Source organism: Vanessa tameamea, chromosome 9 (genome assembly GCF_037043105.1).
Source record: "Vanessa tameamea isolate UH-Manoa-2023 chromosome 9, ilVanTame1 primary haplotype, whole genome shotgun sequence".
Classification (NCBI taxonomy): Eukaryota; Metazoa; Arthropoda; class Insecta; order Lepidoptera; family Nymphalidae; genus Vanessa; species Vanessa tameamea.
The window spans coordinates 7,265,191-7,283,262 of record NC_087317.1 but is presented as its reverse complement, the minus strand read 5'-3'; the positions used below and the strand labels follow the sequence as shown (position 1 = coordinate 7,283,262).

The following is an 18,072-nucleotide window of genomic DNA, read 5'->3' as shown; positions in this document are numbered from 1 at the left end:
TATAGACATAGGCACAGTCACAGTCCACAGTTTAAGCAATTCTTACACCGTCAATGCAACTTTGACCGTGGGGTCTAAGAATAGCGTCTCACACACCCTTAAAACCGAAATACAATACAATGTATAGATGTTTAGCTATAATAAGCTATATAAATAATTGATAAGCGGGTGCCTCCTACCGTGCACCTTCAAAGAAAGTTAAAATATTTTTTTACATGATGATTTTTTTTTTATTTCAGGTTTACAATGGAACGAATTTTTTACCCCAGTGTCCTATCATGACCAATTTCAACCGGGTCATGTAGCTTTAATGCTAATTTTGGATTCCATATTATACATGATAGTTGCTATTTATGTGGAAAAAATACGTCCAGGATTGTACGGTGTACCTTTGCCTTGGTACTTTCCTTTTACGAAAAGTTTTTGGTGCCCCAACAGCAAGAAAGTTGCAGGTGAATTTTGTAAACTATTCATTATTTTATTACTCTATGATCTGGTGCTAAATAGGCTAAAATTATTACTTTGGTAATCAGTACAGAAACAATGAACATATGTTGGCTGTTTAATATATGCCTTGTTGCGTAATATTTTTAGTATTAGTAATCTTTAGATTATGTCTATTAAAGACAAATATTTTGATATTTTTTTATAAGTGTTGAATTTGCTTAAGGTGACGGAACGTTAGCAATCAGCCGAAGAATCGTACGTCACTAGTTACGTCAATACCTTCGTATTGATTCGTTTTAATTTCATAATTTAAAAGTCCTTCTACTTGAAGGTTCAGGGTCACGTTTTAAATTCGTCGTTCCTTTGTTAATTGTTTGATAAAAATTATGAAATTTGTTTTGTTTTTAAAATATTCTTTGGGATATTATTTTTATGCCAATTAGGTTTTTGTAAAATGAATTAAATAGAAATATTTAAAGTTACGTTTAAAATCCTAAACTCTAAAGAATTTGAAATGAATTGAAGCAAGGTATTTGTTTTATCAAAGATTTTCGAATAAATTAGTAACATTTTAACTTAGCGAATGAATAGTGACCACTTTAATTGAGTCCAAAAACACTCGATTTAAGAGTTCACTATTCAATATCGTTAAAGTTAGAATGTTGATGTGTTCATAGTATGGAGTGAATAAAACCTCATTCATATTTTAAAGAATAAGATATTTTTCAGCTTTAACAAATAAAGATGGAGTTGACCAAGAATATAAAAATGCTTTGCTAAAGGTCATACATGATGAAGAACCTAAAGGGGTGCCCATGGGCATCAACATTGAAGTGAGTGTACCTACATAATCATAATTGTGTAATTGTATTAGAAACATCTAATGAAATATAGAAAACGCAAACGACATCATCGTATGTCACAACTAGTTTAGAAAAATGGAGGAATCATATTATATGTATATACATATTATATGGAATTTATTTTTGCACGCCCTTAAAGATATGTGTGCTCCATTGTCACCAGAAAATAAAAAAACATTCCAGTCAGCTTAAAATATTTTTAAGGACAAACAGAACATCATACGGATACAACATTTTACGGATAATGTAATGGTACCAAATTATCTTTAGTAATAAAAATATAAAACACATTATACTTAAATTGATGTTAAAAAATATTTAATGAAAATTTGAATTTGATTGAAGCGATTTAATGCTTCTCGTGTGTGAATTACTATTTTATTATTACGTAATAGTGCTGCTGTGATTATCTACGATTATATTAGTACGTTTTCACTTGAACACGTTGTAAAATAAGTAGTCAAGATACAGCTTAACTTGAGTAATAGATTATCGTATTTAGCTGTCGTTAGTTTGTAAGTAAATGGGATTAAAGAAAAAAGAATGTTTATATACGTTTACGTCGGTTTTCCGTATCACGAGTCCGTTTTTTTTTCGCTGTATGGTGCCTGGTACATAGTTACGGCGGCAATGTCAACAACAGCAATCACAATGAAATAATCATTATCATTTTTTGGATAGTAATAATAATAGTTCTGTTGTTTCAATGCAATTCATATTACTCATGTTCAAAGACTTCACAGTTGATTATGTATTTTATTTAAGCAAAGAGTACCTACTGAGTTTTTGTCATATTACAGGCATATACATTCCGAATTTGTGGTAATTTTACATTCAATTGTATCCTGTAACATGATTCATGACGATTATAAAATTTGGATTTCAAAACAAACATCTTATTAACAAGTATTTACTTTAGTTATAGGAGATACACAAAACGTAATTTTTCTTTGCGTTTATACAGAGGTTTTTTTTTTGTTGTCTATAAAATATTTTTATTAATTTCAGAATCTCACCAAAGTTTATCGAGGTCGCAAGAGAGCCGTTGATAATTTAAATCTTAGGATGTACGAAAACGAAATAACAGTGTTACTGGGTCACAACGGTGCCGGGAAAACGACTACGATATCTATGCTGACGGGTAAAAACTGATTGGTTATCTTTCTTTTTACCTATTTTTTATTTTTATGTATCTATCTATCGTTAAATGAATGTTGACTGTAGTATCATCTTCGAACCGAAACTACTACATCATGGAACATTATGTACTTTTTACATTACATTTGCAGCCTGTAAATTCCCCACTGATTGTCTAAGGCCTCCTTTCCCTTTGAGGAGAAGGTTTGAAGCATATTCCACCACGCTACTCCAATGCGGGTTGGTGGAATACATATGTGGCAGAATTTCGTTGAAATTAGACACATGCAGGTTTCTTCACGATGGTTTCCTTCACCGCCGAGCACGATATGAATTATAAACACAAATTAAGCACATCAAAATTCAGTGGTGCCTGCCCGTGTGTTTGAACCCGAAATCATCGGTTAAGTTGCACGCGTTCTAACCACTGGGCCATCTCAAAAGAGATTTTTCCTTATAAGTGAGGCATTAAGAAGCTGTCTCATATTTTGAAATTAAAAGCTAAATAAATTAAATATTATTTTTAAAATTACATTCATTATCAATTTGTAAAGAAAGTCCGTTACATTTGTTCATATTTTCTTAAAAATTACAAATATATATAAAAAGTAAAAACTGAAAAGAACTGATAGTGGCCGTATGTTATTTTCGAAGTGAATTTCGTAAATGTATTATAAAAGTAATATGAAAATACATTTCTTATTTGCACGAAGTCGCTACGACAAGCTAAAGTACCGCCCGTAAATATCACACTGCTGAGCAAAGACCTCCTTCTCAGAGAAAAGAAGGATACTGAAATCTTAACAATTTTTATTTATGCTTCCGTTGGTTGGTACATTTCTGCACAACACGGTCCAATTAGAAACACAACTAAGCAAATGAAAATTCAACGGTGCATGGGCGTGAACCTGTAACGTTCGGTTAAGGTTTAAGCTCTAGGCACTGGGACGCCACCGCTCACAACAAGCTATTATAGTATAAATTATATCTAAAATCTAACTATTAACTGTTGAATAAAAAAAAACTGTAGTTTAAAATAACATATACCTACCTAAGACATATTTACTTATAAGGAAACTAGTATTTAATGTAATTGAATCAAATACTAACAAAGTTGCAATAAAGACTTAATATGAACTAATGAATAGTGATTACTTTATACGTCATGACAGGCAACTCGATTTCTTAGAAATATTGAAACGGCTCGTATTATTTAAGTATAATATATATATCACGTAGCACGTAGACATTTGATTAATTACGTTTCATGTTAATTTCATTCCGAATTATTTGAAAATTACTTACTCTCAATAGATGAGGAAACTTTAGCTCAGCAATGGAATATTAACAGAATGTCACTTTATTAACTTTCTTAGGTAATACATAAAATGATCCATAATTTATATGTAAACGAAAAAACGTATTTAGTTTGCATTTTAAATCTACCTACTGTTTTAAATTCCACGTAATTATTCAAATTTAGAACGTATTCAAATTTGGAACGGTTGTGGTTAAGACAATGGAATTAATTTGTTATAAACGATAAAATATGTCAGTAATAATTGATTAAAGTCTTTCCGCGATTTTATCAAATAAGTAACCAATTAGAATTACTTCTATATTTAAAAAAAAAATTACTGTGTTTCTATATAATAATCCATGGTAAATGGAGTAATAAATTGTTATGCAAATAATATATTTTCTTTCAATTGTGATCTTAAATTCGTAAAATCATTTGTTACTTAATATTTAAATATACAACGATACGAAAAATGAAATAAACGTAATATGTCTTATTTCCACGAGGGGGCAATGCCACTAATTTATAACGGTAGCGATGTTTCCGATTATAATCCGATCTAATTTCAACCGAACCGTAAATGGATCGTTATCGTTGAGTTTGTAGAATAGTAAAACAGATAAACGATTCGATTCCATTGCGATAAAGATATAATTTCTTTGTAGAATTGACACCCTGGCGATAAATAACACTATTTTTTTTTATATATTCTTTTATATACAAATCCAAATTAAATTATTAAATTATGTCAATGTGATTCTTGATTCCTTCTTATGTTATATTGAAATTGATATGTTTAGCAGTTTTATGAATGCATATATTTTATATGAAATATAAATATAATAATGATTTTTACTGTTACCTTAACTATGTTATTTTTCAATACAGGTATGGTCCCGCCATCGTCCGGTTCAGCTACTATAAACGGGTACGACATAGTTTCTGAGACGGAACAAGCTCGCAAGTCAATAGGCATCTGTCCTCAACACAACGTCTTATTTCCCGATCTCACGGTCGCCGAACACATAATCTTCTATTCGAGATTAAAAGGTGTCCACAAATCAAAGATTAACGAGGAAGTCGACCATTTCGTTAAACTGCTAGAGTTGGAAGAAAAGGTACGTATTTATTAAAATAAACTAGTAATAGTTTTAATAAAATTAAGTCTATCAAGACTGCCTCGGTGGCCTTAAATTCAAAAGAAGAAATTCAAACAAAATATACATATATGTATATGTAATTTGAATTTCTTCTACTCTAATAAGTCGTTAAAATAAAAGAGTATGAAGAAATTAAATCGATTCTGTATGTTTTGCTTCTAAAAAAAAACTAATAATATTTTTTTCATATTTTTATCGTTATGCCTTTGATATCAATAAGGCTTTAATAGGCTTTTAATGATGTTATATGATGATGAGCTGATAAACGTTGAGTAATTGTCTACAAGTGTAACAAGTTTTCTGGTCTGGCTGATCTTAGGTACCGTACGTGCTTCCTCTCCGTACCCCTGACAAGGTCTAAGCACGATTTTATGAAATCGGTCGTGCCTTCGGACATGAAAGCGTAGCAAACACAAAGGCTTTCTCATTTATAATTCCATAAACATGTTCACACTCGCACTCGTTAGCGGGACGTGATCTCGAAGCACCTGTCGGGCGGGCAGAAGCGGCGGCTGTCGGTGGGCGCGGCCATGTGCGGCGCGTCGCGCGTGGTGCTGCTGGACGAGCCCACGTCGGGCCTCGACCCCGCCGCGCGCCGCTCGCTGTGGGACTTGCTGCAGAAGGAGAAGAAAGGTACCGCCGCCATCGCCGCCATCGCCGCCATCGGCCTCCTACATCATAACATAACATAACATACATACATAAACAGCCTGTAAATTTTCCCACTGCTGGGCTAAGGCCTCCTCTCCCTTTTGAGGAGAAGGTATGGAGCATATTCCACCACGCTGCTCCAATGCGGGTTGGCGGAATAGACATGTGGCAGAATTTCGTTGAAATTAGACACATGCAGGTTTCCTCACGATGTTTTCCTTCACCGCCGAGCACGAGATGAATTATAAACACAAATTAAGCACATGAAAATTCAGTGGTGCCTGCCTAGGTTTGAACCCGAAATTATCGGTTAAGATGCACGCGTTCTAACCACTGGGCCATCTCGGCTCATTATTATATTACTTGTAAATCTTTACATAGTATAAAACAATGTCGCTTTCTCTGTCCCTATGTCCCTTTGTATGCTTAAATCTTTAAAACTACGCAACGGATTTTGATGCGATAATAGATAGTGATTCGAGAGGAAGGTTTTTGTATATAATACATAGACAATATAGTTAAGTAACACTGATAATTTTAAAAGTTTCTAATGTGATGTCGTAAATTTATAATTTTTTTGCGCTTACATTGTAAACGCTGGCTGAACCCTACTAGATAGATCAAAATAATGTACTACAGAATTGTACACCTCAAAACGTCTACAAAAAAGTCCGCGGTGGTATGTGTCTATCTGTTAGTGATAACCCACAATAACAGTTTTTGTGATTTATTTTTTACCACAAATATTGGCTAATTTTCGAAGCGATTTTAAGCCTTATCCAATTAGGTAACTTAAATAAATCGTGTATTCAATATAGATCAATATGGCCCTTTACAGCATCTAATTGAAATGAATATTTTCGAAGAAATTACAGTTTTAAAACGCAGGGACATAGCGGTTTGTATTTCCTAATGAGTGAAAACTGTGTACGTTGTACCGATTTGTTATCACTACATAATATAAAACAAAATTGCTTCTCGCTGACTGTCTTTTCCTGTCTATGCTTAAATCTTTAAAACTATGCAACGAATTTTGATGAGGTTTTTTTTAATAGATAATGTGATTTAAAGAGAATGATTTTGTATGTATAATACGTGGACAATATAGAAGATAAACACTGATAATTTTAGAAGTTTCTAATGTGATGTCGTAAAGACACATTTTTTGCGTATATATTGCAAACGCTGGCTGAACACTATGAGATAGATCAAAATAATGTACTACAGAATTGTACACCTAAAAAATGTCTACAAGAAAGTCCGCGATGGTATGTGTCTATCTGTAAGTGATAACCTACAATAACATTTTTTTGTCATTTATTTTTTACCACAAATATTGGCTAATTTTCGAAGCGATTTTAACCTATACATCATTAATGCTTATCCAATGAAATACCTTAAATACATTGTTGATTTAATATTGATCTATATGGCCCTTTACAGCATATGATTTAAATGAATATTTTCGAAGATATTACAGATTTAATAATTGCGGAACGTAGCGCTTGCGGTGGTACCGGCCGGCCGGGGCGGCGGGAGCGGGCTATAGGCGCGTCGGAGGCCGCGATTCTCCCTGTAGCACTTTGAATTTAGCAGCGATCGGACGCGGTTATTATCGGAGCTCTCTAGCGAGGGAAATAACAATCCATACTTCCATACTAATATTATAAATGCGAAAGTAACTCTGTTTGTCTGTCTGTCTCGCTTTCACGCCAAAACTACTGAACCGATTTAAATGTAATTTGGTACACAAATAGTCTAGAGCCTGAGAAAGGATATAGGCAAAAAGTGCTGTAAAGGGTTGAAAAGGGGGGATGAAAGGTTGTAAGTTGTTGAAAGTATTGTCATGTTTAGAATTTTTAGAACTAGAAGCATAAAACTTATATTTTAGGACGTACACTCATAAACTAACATATCATGACACCCACTCGGGAGGAATTTTGGATATTCTAACCCTAAATGGGTGAAATAGGGGTTGAATGGAATTTTTTAAGTTACAAACATAAAACTTTATTTTTGGGATACTGATTAAAAAGGTAGATACTTATTTAAGTGTTCCTGCATATTCTACCCCTACGGTGATATAAGGATTGAAAGTTTGTATAGAAGTCCGTCATTTATAAGATAGTAACATGAAACTTTATTATGGGATACTGATAAAAATGAGTAGATACGAATTTAAGCGTTTCTAGATAATCTACCATTAAGGGGTGAAATACGGGTTGAAAGTTTTTATGGGAGTCAGTCATTTTTTAAGCTACAAACATGAAACTTTATTTTTGGGATACTGATTAAAAATGAGTAGATACGTATTTAAACGTTTCTGGATATTTTACGCCTAAGGGGAGAAATAGGGTTGACATTTCGTATACAGGTTAGTCTGGAAGTCCGTCATTTTTGAAGTTAGAAGCATGAAACTTTATTTTTGTGCCACTGATTAAAAATGAGTTGATACGTATTTAAGCGTTTCTGGATATTTTAGGCTTAAAGGAAAAATAGGTGCTAACATTTCGTATTCAGGTTAGTCTGGAAGTCTGTCATTTTGAAGTTACAAGCTCGAAATTTTATTTTTGGGCTACCGATTAAAAATGAGTTGATTCGCATTTAAGCGTTTCTGGATATTCTACCCTAAGGGCTGAGATACACACCATTGTGGTATACAAAGAGGTATTACATTAACGTAACATTTTAAGTTAATTTGTAAATATATTCATATTCTACGCGGGCAAAGCCGCGGGTAACAGCTAGTAATAAATAAAGAGTATAGACGAACGGAACCTCTGACTTTATTTGTTTCATTGTATCACAGGTCGGACAATGATACTCACAACCCACTTTATGGATGAAGCCGACGTGCTAGGAGATCGAATAGCGATAATGTCAGGAGGCCGACTGCAGTGTGTTGGGACTCCATATTTTTTAAAGAAACACTACGGTATTGGTTACAAAATGACCATTGTCAAATCGGACCACTGCGTTGTAGAAGACGTCACTCGATTCTTCAAATCCTACGTTCCGGATGTTAAAGAGAACACTAACATTGGTAAGCAAATGCTACTAGATCTTGTAGTTAAAGTTATGTTTTAATTTTCTTTATTTCACATTAAACAAACTTGACAGAATTTTTAATATGTATTGCCCTAATAAAACAGTTACTATTTTCGGTTTCAGGATCGGAACTGACTTACATCTTGCCAAATGACCAAGTCAGTAAATTCCCAGATATGCTTAAAAAATTCGAAGAGGAAAAGGAAAACCTGAAAGTAGCGAGCTACGGTTTATCCGTAACGAGTCTAGAAGAGGTATTTATGAAGTAAGTCAAGACTTTGAAAGTTCGGTATTTGAAATGTGTCATTTCATATTCTGAAAATAAACTTTAATATTGTAATATTTTCTCTTAAGAGCTGGCGCAGAAGACAATGGAATGACTTCAACGAAGAAACACATTTACAATAATTCATACAGCGACGCTGCCGTAGTCCCTGTGGATATGCCCCGCAACATACGTATATTCTGTTTTTTTAACAAACTTTGGTGTTTACTGTTTTATTTAATATCTTTAAATTAATGTAAATATCGTACCTTTTAGTGGACAACGAGCCAATACAAAAAGTGCGAGGCTGGAAATTACAGAAAAACCACATAAAAGCAATGTTCCTAAAGCTAGCATACAACACGATAAGAAATAAACTCGGCGCTTTCATACAAATAATAACACCGATCATAAATATATCGATATCAGTGTGGATCGCTAGATCCTGGAAGTTTATGTCACATTTACCACCCCTGGAACTAAGTCTAGAGAGCGGCTTTAGAAAGACGCAAACTCTCCTCTCCGAGGGGGCGAATTTAACCGAAAACAGCATAGAAAGAAAAGCGATGATGGCGTTCATGGACTACTTCAAAAGTGCGTCGGACCCGACGATGACGTTGACGAACATAGGGAGATCGGACCTAGCTAAGTTTTACTTAAAATTGGTACGTTGGCGATTCGTAAAACGTAACGTGCAACGTCCGGCCTCCGCCGCTCGCCGCTGACCGTGCGTCCGTCCGCAGAGCGCGGCCGAGCTGCCGCGCGTGCGCTACGAGGCGCTGGCGGGCGCCACGTTCGCGCCGCAGCGCGTCACGGCGTGGTTCAGCAACTACGGCTACCACGACTCCGCCATCTCGCTGGCGCTGGCCAACAACGCGCTGCTGGGCGCGCTGGCGCCGGGCGCCTCGCTGCGCGTCGTCAACCATCCGCTGCCCTACTCCATCGAGAACCTGGTCATTCTGATGTCTTCTACCGTTCACTCGAATTTCAATATTAATAATATTCGGTGCCTCTCCGACCGCATTTGAGTGGTCATTTTACATCATTCCATTTTATAAAAACAAAATATATGGTTTAAAAAATTCGATCCATCCGTCTTATTTATATTTTCGAACGTATATGAGAATTCGAGTTTTAATTGGCATTGTATTTTAGGTTAAAGTAATGGCGAGCGGTAGCAGTATGGGCTTTCAATTCGCATTCAATATTGGATTCTGTATGGCGTTTGTTACATCCTTTCTCGTACTCTTTGTTATTAAGGTGACTAAATATTTTTGTAAAAATTGGTATACGTACGAATATTAAATAAAATATAAATACCATTTTTATTTCAAATATGTTGAAATGTCCCTCGTGTACCAGGAGCGCACAAGCGGCGCGAAGCTCTTGCAACGCGTGTCAGGAATTCGTCCAGCGGTACTTTGGACCACTGCGCTTATATGGGACTGGCTTTGGCTGTTACTGGTGTTCTTTGCAATCATCTCAACACTTGCCTTTTTTCAAGAGAACACATTGGCCACGCCTGAGGAATTAGGTGAGTTATCGCGTCCTTGTTTGTGAATGTAACATATTTTTCGACAGTAATTAATCAAAAATAATTAATACATTATTGTTTTGCAGGAAGAGTTCTTCTAGTGCTGATTATTTTCGCTTTCGCAATGATACCTTTACACTATTTGGCTTCTTTCTATTTCGAAGCTGCCGCTACTGGGTTCTCGAAGATGTGCTTCATAAATATATTTTCTGGTAAGTCTATAAAATAATATTTTTGTTTATTAATGTAGCTAAGATTTATAAAACTGTAAAACTCTGTTTTTATAGGTTGCATGCCGTTTTTAATAACAGAAGTTCTCAGATTACCCGAAGTTGGCAATCCCTATTATGCACACATCTTTGACTGGGTGTTTTCGCCATTACCCATCTACTGTATCAGCAGAAGTTTTAGGTATGAAAAAGTATTGTGCAATTAAATTTTTGAATAACATTATAAAGAAATATCGAACACAAAATATTAAAGATTAAGTCATGAGTTGATTCAGTGTCATAGTCAAGAGGCTATTTTCGTACTCAACAAAACAAACGTTAATCCTAGTTCAAAAGATTAATGTACATAATGCTTTTAAAAATATGCTACAAAAATCGCATGCATAATTTTAGATCATAAAACTAATAATTATATTGAACAGCGTAGCGTGTGATAGAAGTTCCACCTGGAGACTGTTTCACACTCTGATACTATCTACATCCAAAACACGCCTCACGCCTATTCCCTCATGTGTTTACACAAATAACTTGTAAATTACAACATCGTAGAATTATATTTTATATAAAACGAATTAATGTGTTCGTTACTTCGATATTAGTTTATATAAGATAATAAAAAGAGACTTAAACATTTTTCTGCTATTCTTGCAGACGTGACTTTTAGCATTATATCTAGGCAGTGTTTATTAAATATTTTAATAATATAAAATCATACCCCCACCAGGGACATGAGCGTGTCTGCGTTCTCGCTGCTGGCGTGCGACGCGCTGTGTGCGCAGTTCGAGAACATCGACAACTGTACTCGGCACACCGTCTGCAATAAGCTCAACGTGTCTGTTTGCTGTCGTAAGTGAGTTTTGTATTTTTCAATCATTATAGTTACGTACCTTTTATACATATATATTGTATATTGATAATATAAAGGTGACGAAAAACTTTGTCTACACATATATATCCCATAAAAAAGTAGTTATATTACAAATTACCTCTTGACAAGGTTACATATATCAATTTGAAAGCAATTTTAAAGTTTTTGTAAATATATGTATCAATCTACCTTTGTTTGAAGTTTCATTAATCGAAACACTGCGCTGCTTTCAGTCACTAACTGTGTTTGTCAAAAATCTACTTTTATAATGGAAATCGAGTATAATTTGTATGAATCTTTAGTACGAGTTTTACTGAAATAATTCTGAAATAAAAGGTAGGATAATATATTACTTATCAGATCGTAAATCGAAATATCAAGTTGATCTGCAATTCCAAGGATGAACTAACAGACACACATTCGCATTTTTAACATTGATATGGGATTAAGCTCTTGTTGTCATTTATGTTGAAGTATGTCAAATAAAAGTTTTTGTTTTTGTTTTTTTTTAGTCGACGACGATCCCTTTTTAAGATGGAGTGAACCCGGAATCGGTCGATATTTGTTTACGATGAGTCTCGTGGGTGTGATCGGGTTTACTGTTTTATTAATAAAGGAATACGAAGTGTTGAACAAGGTGAGTGCCTAGAGTAGCATTAAGAACGTCCCCGACTCGTTCCCGTCTCACGGCGAGTGGCGCCGCAGGTGCGCTACGCGGGGCGGGCGGCGCGCGCGGCGGGCGCGGCCGAGGACGCGGACGTGGCGGCCGAGCGGCGCCGCGTGCTCGAGCTGCCGCGCGAGCGCCTCGCCGCGCACAGCCTCGTGTGTCGCGACCTCACCAAGTACTACGGGGACTTCTGCGCCGTCGACAACCTCACCTTCGGTCGGTATCACGAGCACGACGGCTGCCGATGTCGTAGCGTTTTATATGATATCTTTTAAGATAATTGTTTAGTATTTTTTTTTCTCTGGAAATATGCTTGACGCGTTTCCCCCACGTAAAGTGGAGGGGGGTATGTGGGACTCGCCGGTGCCCAGAACTAGTACACTGAAAAACCAGCGGTACCCTCTCCGTCACTTCGGCGGGCTCCACGTATGCTACCGCGACGCCCTATAAGTCTAGTCTATACCAACGAGGCAGTTACAATATAATTGAGTTCAGTATAATAAATATTTACAGAATAACGGAAATGAAATTTCATTAAACATGTGCGATTCCACCCCGCAGCGGTGCGTAAGGGCGAGTGTTTCGGGCTGCTGGGCATCAACGGCGCCGGCAAGACGAGCACGTTCCGCATGTTGACGGGCGACGCGCGCATCAGCTGCGGGGACGCCTACGTGCACGGCCTGTCCATCAAGACGCACATCCAGGAAGTGCATCGACACATCGGTAAACACATATAACATTCGTGTACTATCAGATAGTGTCGCATGTCATTATATTCTCTAGGTTCAGATGAATACTTATTTAAACAAACTTCTTGGTTGGTTGGTCCAAAATAGTTGACTGGGATGTGTTGGGCTTTTGAAATGGTTATCTGACTATTTGCATTTTCGATTTTATAGCACTTTTAACGGCTTCCAAATATGCCTGTAAGGATATATTAGTGTGTCGCAATATTTATTTTTAATTATGCATGTATTCAATTCTCGCTACTGATATTTGAGTCTCCGAAGATAGCAGTAACTCGTTGCGCCATCCATTAAGGCAGTCTCAAGAAACGCAAAGTTTCTAGCGACGTGTAAATGCGAGCTAATGATCTTTAGTCATATATAAAGCTTTACATGTAAATACGTCTTGCTCCAACTTTGCAATAGGTAGACGCATGCAAATGTTTTCTTGCTTAGTAGTGAATGCATGGATTTTTGTTCAACGGGTCCATATCATTCATTTTAGTTGGTAATAATTGTCATTTTATTTTTAGGGTATTGCCCACAATTCGATGCGCTAATAGAAAATTTAACCGCCCGGGAGACACTAAAAATTTTTTGTCTGCTACGCGGAATCCCTGTGCGAGTGGGATCAGCACGGGCCATACAATTAGCTGAAATACTTGGTTTTATAAAACACTACGATAAAAAGGTAAATAAAATAAATGTATAAATTTTTCTTTGCTTATACAATATAGTTATTATATTATTTTTTTATTTAAAGGTACACGAATGTAGTGGAGGTACTAAGAGGAAAATAAGTACGGCCCTAGCGCTTCTGGGAGATTCGCCCTTAGTATTTCTCGATGAACCTACGACAGGTAACTATGATGAAATTATGATTAATATGCGTATCGTCTGTTTTTCAATTTTATAACCGTGTCAGAAGGTATTTTAATTTATTTAGGATTTCAGGTCGTTAATTAAGTTATAATAAGTCGAGATACGATATGTGGTCTCGAGAATTCTAAAAGTACCTGAAATACTCTGTACAGCAACATGTCGGCTGAGTGCTTGAACATGTGTTGTCACCGGCGTACTTGATACATAGTCTATTCCGAGCAGAAGAGGACAAAAACTAAATAAACAAAATTTAACATCGAATTGAAGCGATATCATTCATTGGTCGAGCTTGAATATTATATGATATTTACTATGGATTTTCGAAAAAATGGCGTTTTGAACGTCGACAAAGCTGTTATCAAAACTTAGGAAGCACAAACAAAGTAGATATAAGTAGCTAAATAGAATAGTATGGTATTATAAATATTTATCAAGAACTGTTTTTTGTCTGCAACATAGTCGAGCTTCAAGTAAATCTAAGGTCTGTTTACTTGAAACTCGTCGTCACTCGTCGACTGGAAATATCTCCCGCAGGCATGGACCCGGCGTCCAAGCGGCTGGTGTGGCGCTGCGTGAGCGAGGCGGCGTCGGGCGGGCGCAGCGTGGTGCTGACGTCACACAGCATGGAGGAGTGCGAGGCGCTGTGCTCGCGCCTCACCGTCATGGTCAACGGCCGCCTCTACTGCCTGGGCCCGCTGCAGCACCTCAAGAACAAGTTCTCGCAAGGTACCGCCCGATACCTGATGCCCTTTTCTCATTTTCGATTTCAGATCAAAAAATGTACCTCTGGTGCGCATTAGAGACGGGCGCATTAGTGTGTTAAGAAAAAGTAAAACATATTTCAATTAATTTTATTTTCTGCTTTTTTTTTTATTGCAAAGTATTTGACTGTGCATTAGAGATTAAAATATATACATATATATATATTAAATTGATGTCTCCTTGTAAATGAAACACTTGCTTTTTCTGAGAAATATTTAACTGTAAGGCTAAAACTTAACTTTGAAAAAACTAATCTTGTTTGTTTCGTTTCAGGTTATACTTTAATTATTAAATGTAAAGCGGGACCAGATAGAGATTCAAATGTTGCAAGAATAAATCAGTACGTCCTCGAAAACTTTAGGGACGCTAAACTCATGTGAGTGTTACAGCATTTCGAACATCTCACTCTGAATAGATCACTGATAGGAAAACACATTAATTTCTTTTCGTCTTGCAGAGAATCTTACTTGGGTATAAGTACATACTACCTCGACGATCGGAACCTTCCGTGGTGGAATGTATTCCATCTAATGGAGGCGGCTCGCAATATCTATTCGATGGAAGATTATTCGGTATCGCAGACCACGCTCGAGCAAGTTTTCCTCCGCTTCACAAGGATTCAAGGTCAAGTCGATTGAAACTGCCATTACTAATTAGTTCTCAAACTTGCTTCTCACGTGTTTAAGCAGTAAGTTCTCAATAGACTCAGTATGTAACCGAGACAGTATTCCTATACTTGCCTTTCAAACTTCAATATTGAAACTCGATAGTAATATGTGTGATGTATTTGTACTTAGCAATTGATTAAATGAATTTGAATGTTCAGTATTTTATACGTGTATTAAATTTTTAGATGTGTATACGTAAGTGTTAACGTGTTGTTTATACTGTGTACTGCACTGTATTGTAACGTTACGTTATAAGTGTGGGGACTAGCGTCGTTGCCAGCTAGTATATTTTTATTATATTTTAGTACTTAAAGCATTTCACTCAAGTAAAACAACTAAACGAATGTCTAGACGACAATCTTAGAATACTCATGGTGTTCAAAGTATTGCAGCTTATACGATCGTTTCGAACTAGCGAGCTGCTTACTTTCTAAGACTGAAAGTGTAGAGTACTAATAGATCAAGGGATATGAACGAAACTCTATTTTATTCAAATATGTACATATATTCAATTCAAATATTTATTATATCCTTGTAACTTCTAGCTTAGCTAGCTTTTTATTGCATATTTATAAACAGAAACAACCCGTTAAGTTCTGAAGGTAAAAGACGTCGCCCCTTGTCTAGAAGATAGTTTAATTTACCCCACTGCTCCAATGCGGGTTCAATTGCCATATTTGTATTACCGATATAATTATATTATACATTGGTACTTAATAACGTTTGTCGGACGAAATAGCGGACAGTTTAAAGCAATGCGAAATATTATTTATTTGTACTTCATTATCTTGGTCATTTTTTTATTGTTATACGTGACCTTCAAAAACGTAACGTATACCTTTACAATATTTAAAACGATTGAAGTTAGTTGATTAAAAATAAGTGTGTTAGGACAAAATAATAGTCTACATAAATGAATTGCTTATATTTTTTGAAAAATAATTAATAATATCCGAACAATAAAACACGTAATGCAAAATAGTTTTACCAAATATCTATCACAAAAAAAAACATTTGTCCAATGTTAATAAAAAAAGTAAGATTCTGCCTTGAAGTTGCCAGGAGAAGTATTTCCACAATAGTATTTTGTTGTGGAAATACTTCATGTTTAACTAGGTCAATAAGTTGTAAGCTAAACTGAGTTGTGACTTTCCTTTTAATGATATCGTCTGTTTTCGTGACTTTCGATATATCTAAATTATTTAGTTAAATTTTTAATTTATTTATTCGTTATTTAATATGCATCTCTACACTCAAGAATACCTGCACGCCTCCACGTTGAATTTCATGGGCGTGGCTTGATGAGTTACGTCCGTGCTGAAAATATGTCTTAGTGTGCGTGGGATGACTAATGTATAAATAAATACAGAAAAAACAAATTAAATTATATTTGATAAGACACGCCGATATTTTAACGTGAAGGCGCGCGTCTTCGTAAGTGAACGGATCTGCAATGTTCTTTTATCTTTAGACGCGTTAAGTGGAAAACGAAAGAATAAATGGCATTAATTGGTAATATTTATGCATAATATTTTTTTCATATAAGATATTTTTTGTACCGTATAAAAAATATATTAAAAAGAGACCAATTATTATATACATTTCTTATACGTCTACATATGAAAGCGAGTGTTTTCCGTCGATGAGACTACATAACGTGTCTAATGGTAGAAAAAGTGACGTTGATTAAAATACTAATATAATTATGTTACTACTGTCAAGCTTATAATTAATATTTATTTTTTTACTCCTCATTTTTCTAGTATATTTGCTTTGAGCAATGTTTTCTTTACCAAAGGTATGCGTAAAATATTCAAAATTTTTACCAACTTTTTATTGTTAATATATGTCGCTATAATATTAAATTGTAAAATATTTATGTTATTTAGAAGTATTTACATAAATGTACAAAACAAACACGATGTTCTGTAGTCATTGTAACTGTGTAAGCATTAAATATGCTATTTGTGATATCATTTTGTGATCCACTATTTACATTTATACCGAAAAATTAATTTTGAAAAATACACTCCTATATTAAGACGAAATTTATGTTCCTACGACTATCAGTTCGGTCGAATATGTTGTTTTCAACAGCCATATATTATTTATTTATTAGATGATTATTTACATAAATTCATTTTCTCAAAATTTTAATTCACATTTGTATCAAATTTACTAAAAAGCTATTTATTGATAATAATAAGAGAAACTTTATTAAGGCTTTGAATGTGTCGTCTAATCTGTCACGTTCTGTCGCGATATTTTGTAATGAGTGTTCGCATGTATTACTTACGTAGGTTTACAAATTTATTTAAATAAATTTAATATCTTTCATCAAAACTGTTGTTTTTATTTCATAAATATAATTCAACAATTGTATATTTTTTAATTAACATTTAGCTATTTATATAAGAGAGTTTATACATTTCGTTCAAGTTTCTTCGTTCATTCGTGCAAAATATCTTAACAATTAATTTCCTAAACACTATTATCTAATCTAGCCCCAATATTGTCATGTTTAACAGTAAGAACGCTTGATTCTTAAATAATTATTTAACTAACTTAGACTATATTTAAGTTATAATATGGCCTAAGCGAATTATATAAAAGAAAATTTATAAAATATAAAATGAGCGAATTGGCTAGCATGCGTTACAATACCTCTTTAATTTTTTTATTAGCAATACTATATGAAAGACCTAACGACATCAAATCGGGTTAACGATGCGTTTAACGCAACTTACACTTAATACAACTTATATATATTACAATTACTTATTACATTATTATTATATAAAATTATAGATTAAAAGCATTATTATTCAATAAATAACATTTAAACATATTTTGTCATTTAAAACC

The 18,072-nt window shown here is 34.9% G+C and overlaps 2 protein-coding genes across 3 annotated transcripts in view; both read left to right on the top strand.

Moving 5' to 3' along the window:
- The window catches only part of LOC113395100 (phospholipid-transporting ATPase ABCA3), a 38,980-nt gene extending 21,430 nt beyond the window's left edge, over positions 1-17,550 (top strand). For both annotated transcript variants that reach the window (XM_064215760.1, XM_026632660.2), the window contains 23 exons: positions 240-452; positions 1,177-1,280; positions 2,319-2,451; positions 4,636-4,865; positions 5,375-5,540; positions 8,368-8,601; positions 8,730-8,871; positions 8,961-9,064; positions 9,148-9,536; positions 9,615-9,824; positions 10,027-10,131; positions 10,234-10,405; positions 10,492-10,617; positions 10,693-10,816; positions 11,360-11,481; positions 12,016-12,140; positions 12,209-12,386; positions 12,732-12,893; positions 13,429-13,586; positions 13,659-13,755; positions 14,312-14,503; positions 14,813-14,915; positions 14,997-17,550. In XM_064215760.1, coding sequence (XP_064071830.1) covers positions 240-452; positions 1,177-1,280; positions 2,319-2,451; positions 4,636-4,865; positions 5,375-5,540; positions 8,368-8,601; positions 8,730-8,871; positions 8,961-9,064; positions 9,148-9,536; positions 9,615-9,824; positions 10,027-10,131; positions 10,234-10,405; positions 10,492-10,617; positions 10,693-10,816; positions 11,360-11,481; positions 12,016-12,140; positions 12,209-12,386; positions 12,732-12,893; positions 13,429-13,586; positions 13,659-13,755; positions 14,312-14,503; positions 14,813-14,915; positions 14,997-15,177 — 3,770 coding nt within the window. In that variant the 3' untranslated portion in view covers positions 15,178-17,550. The remainder of the gene's footprint in view (positions 1-239; positions 453-1,176; positions 1,281-2,318; positions 2,452-4,635; positions 4,866-5,374; positions 5,541-8,367; positions 8,602-8,729; positions 8,872-8,960; positions 9,065-9,147; positions 9,537-9,614; positions 9,825-10,026; positions 10,132-10,233; positions 10,406-10,491; positions 10,618-10,692; positions 10,817-11,359; positions 11,482-12,015; positions 12,141-12,208; positions 12,387-12,731; positions 12,894-13,428; positions 13,587-13,658; positions 13,756-14,311; positions 14,504-14,812; positions 14,916-14,996) is intronic.
- Positions 1-18,072, top strand: part of LOC113395046 (mitochondrial dicarboxylate carrier) — a 134,098-nt gene that overhangs the window by 19,576 nt on the left and 96,450 nt on the right. The window lies entirely within an intron of this gene.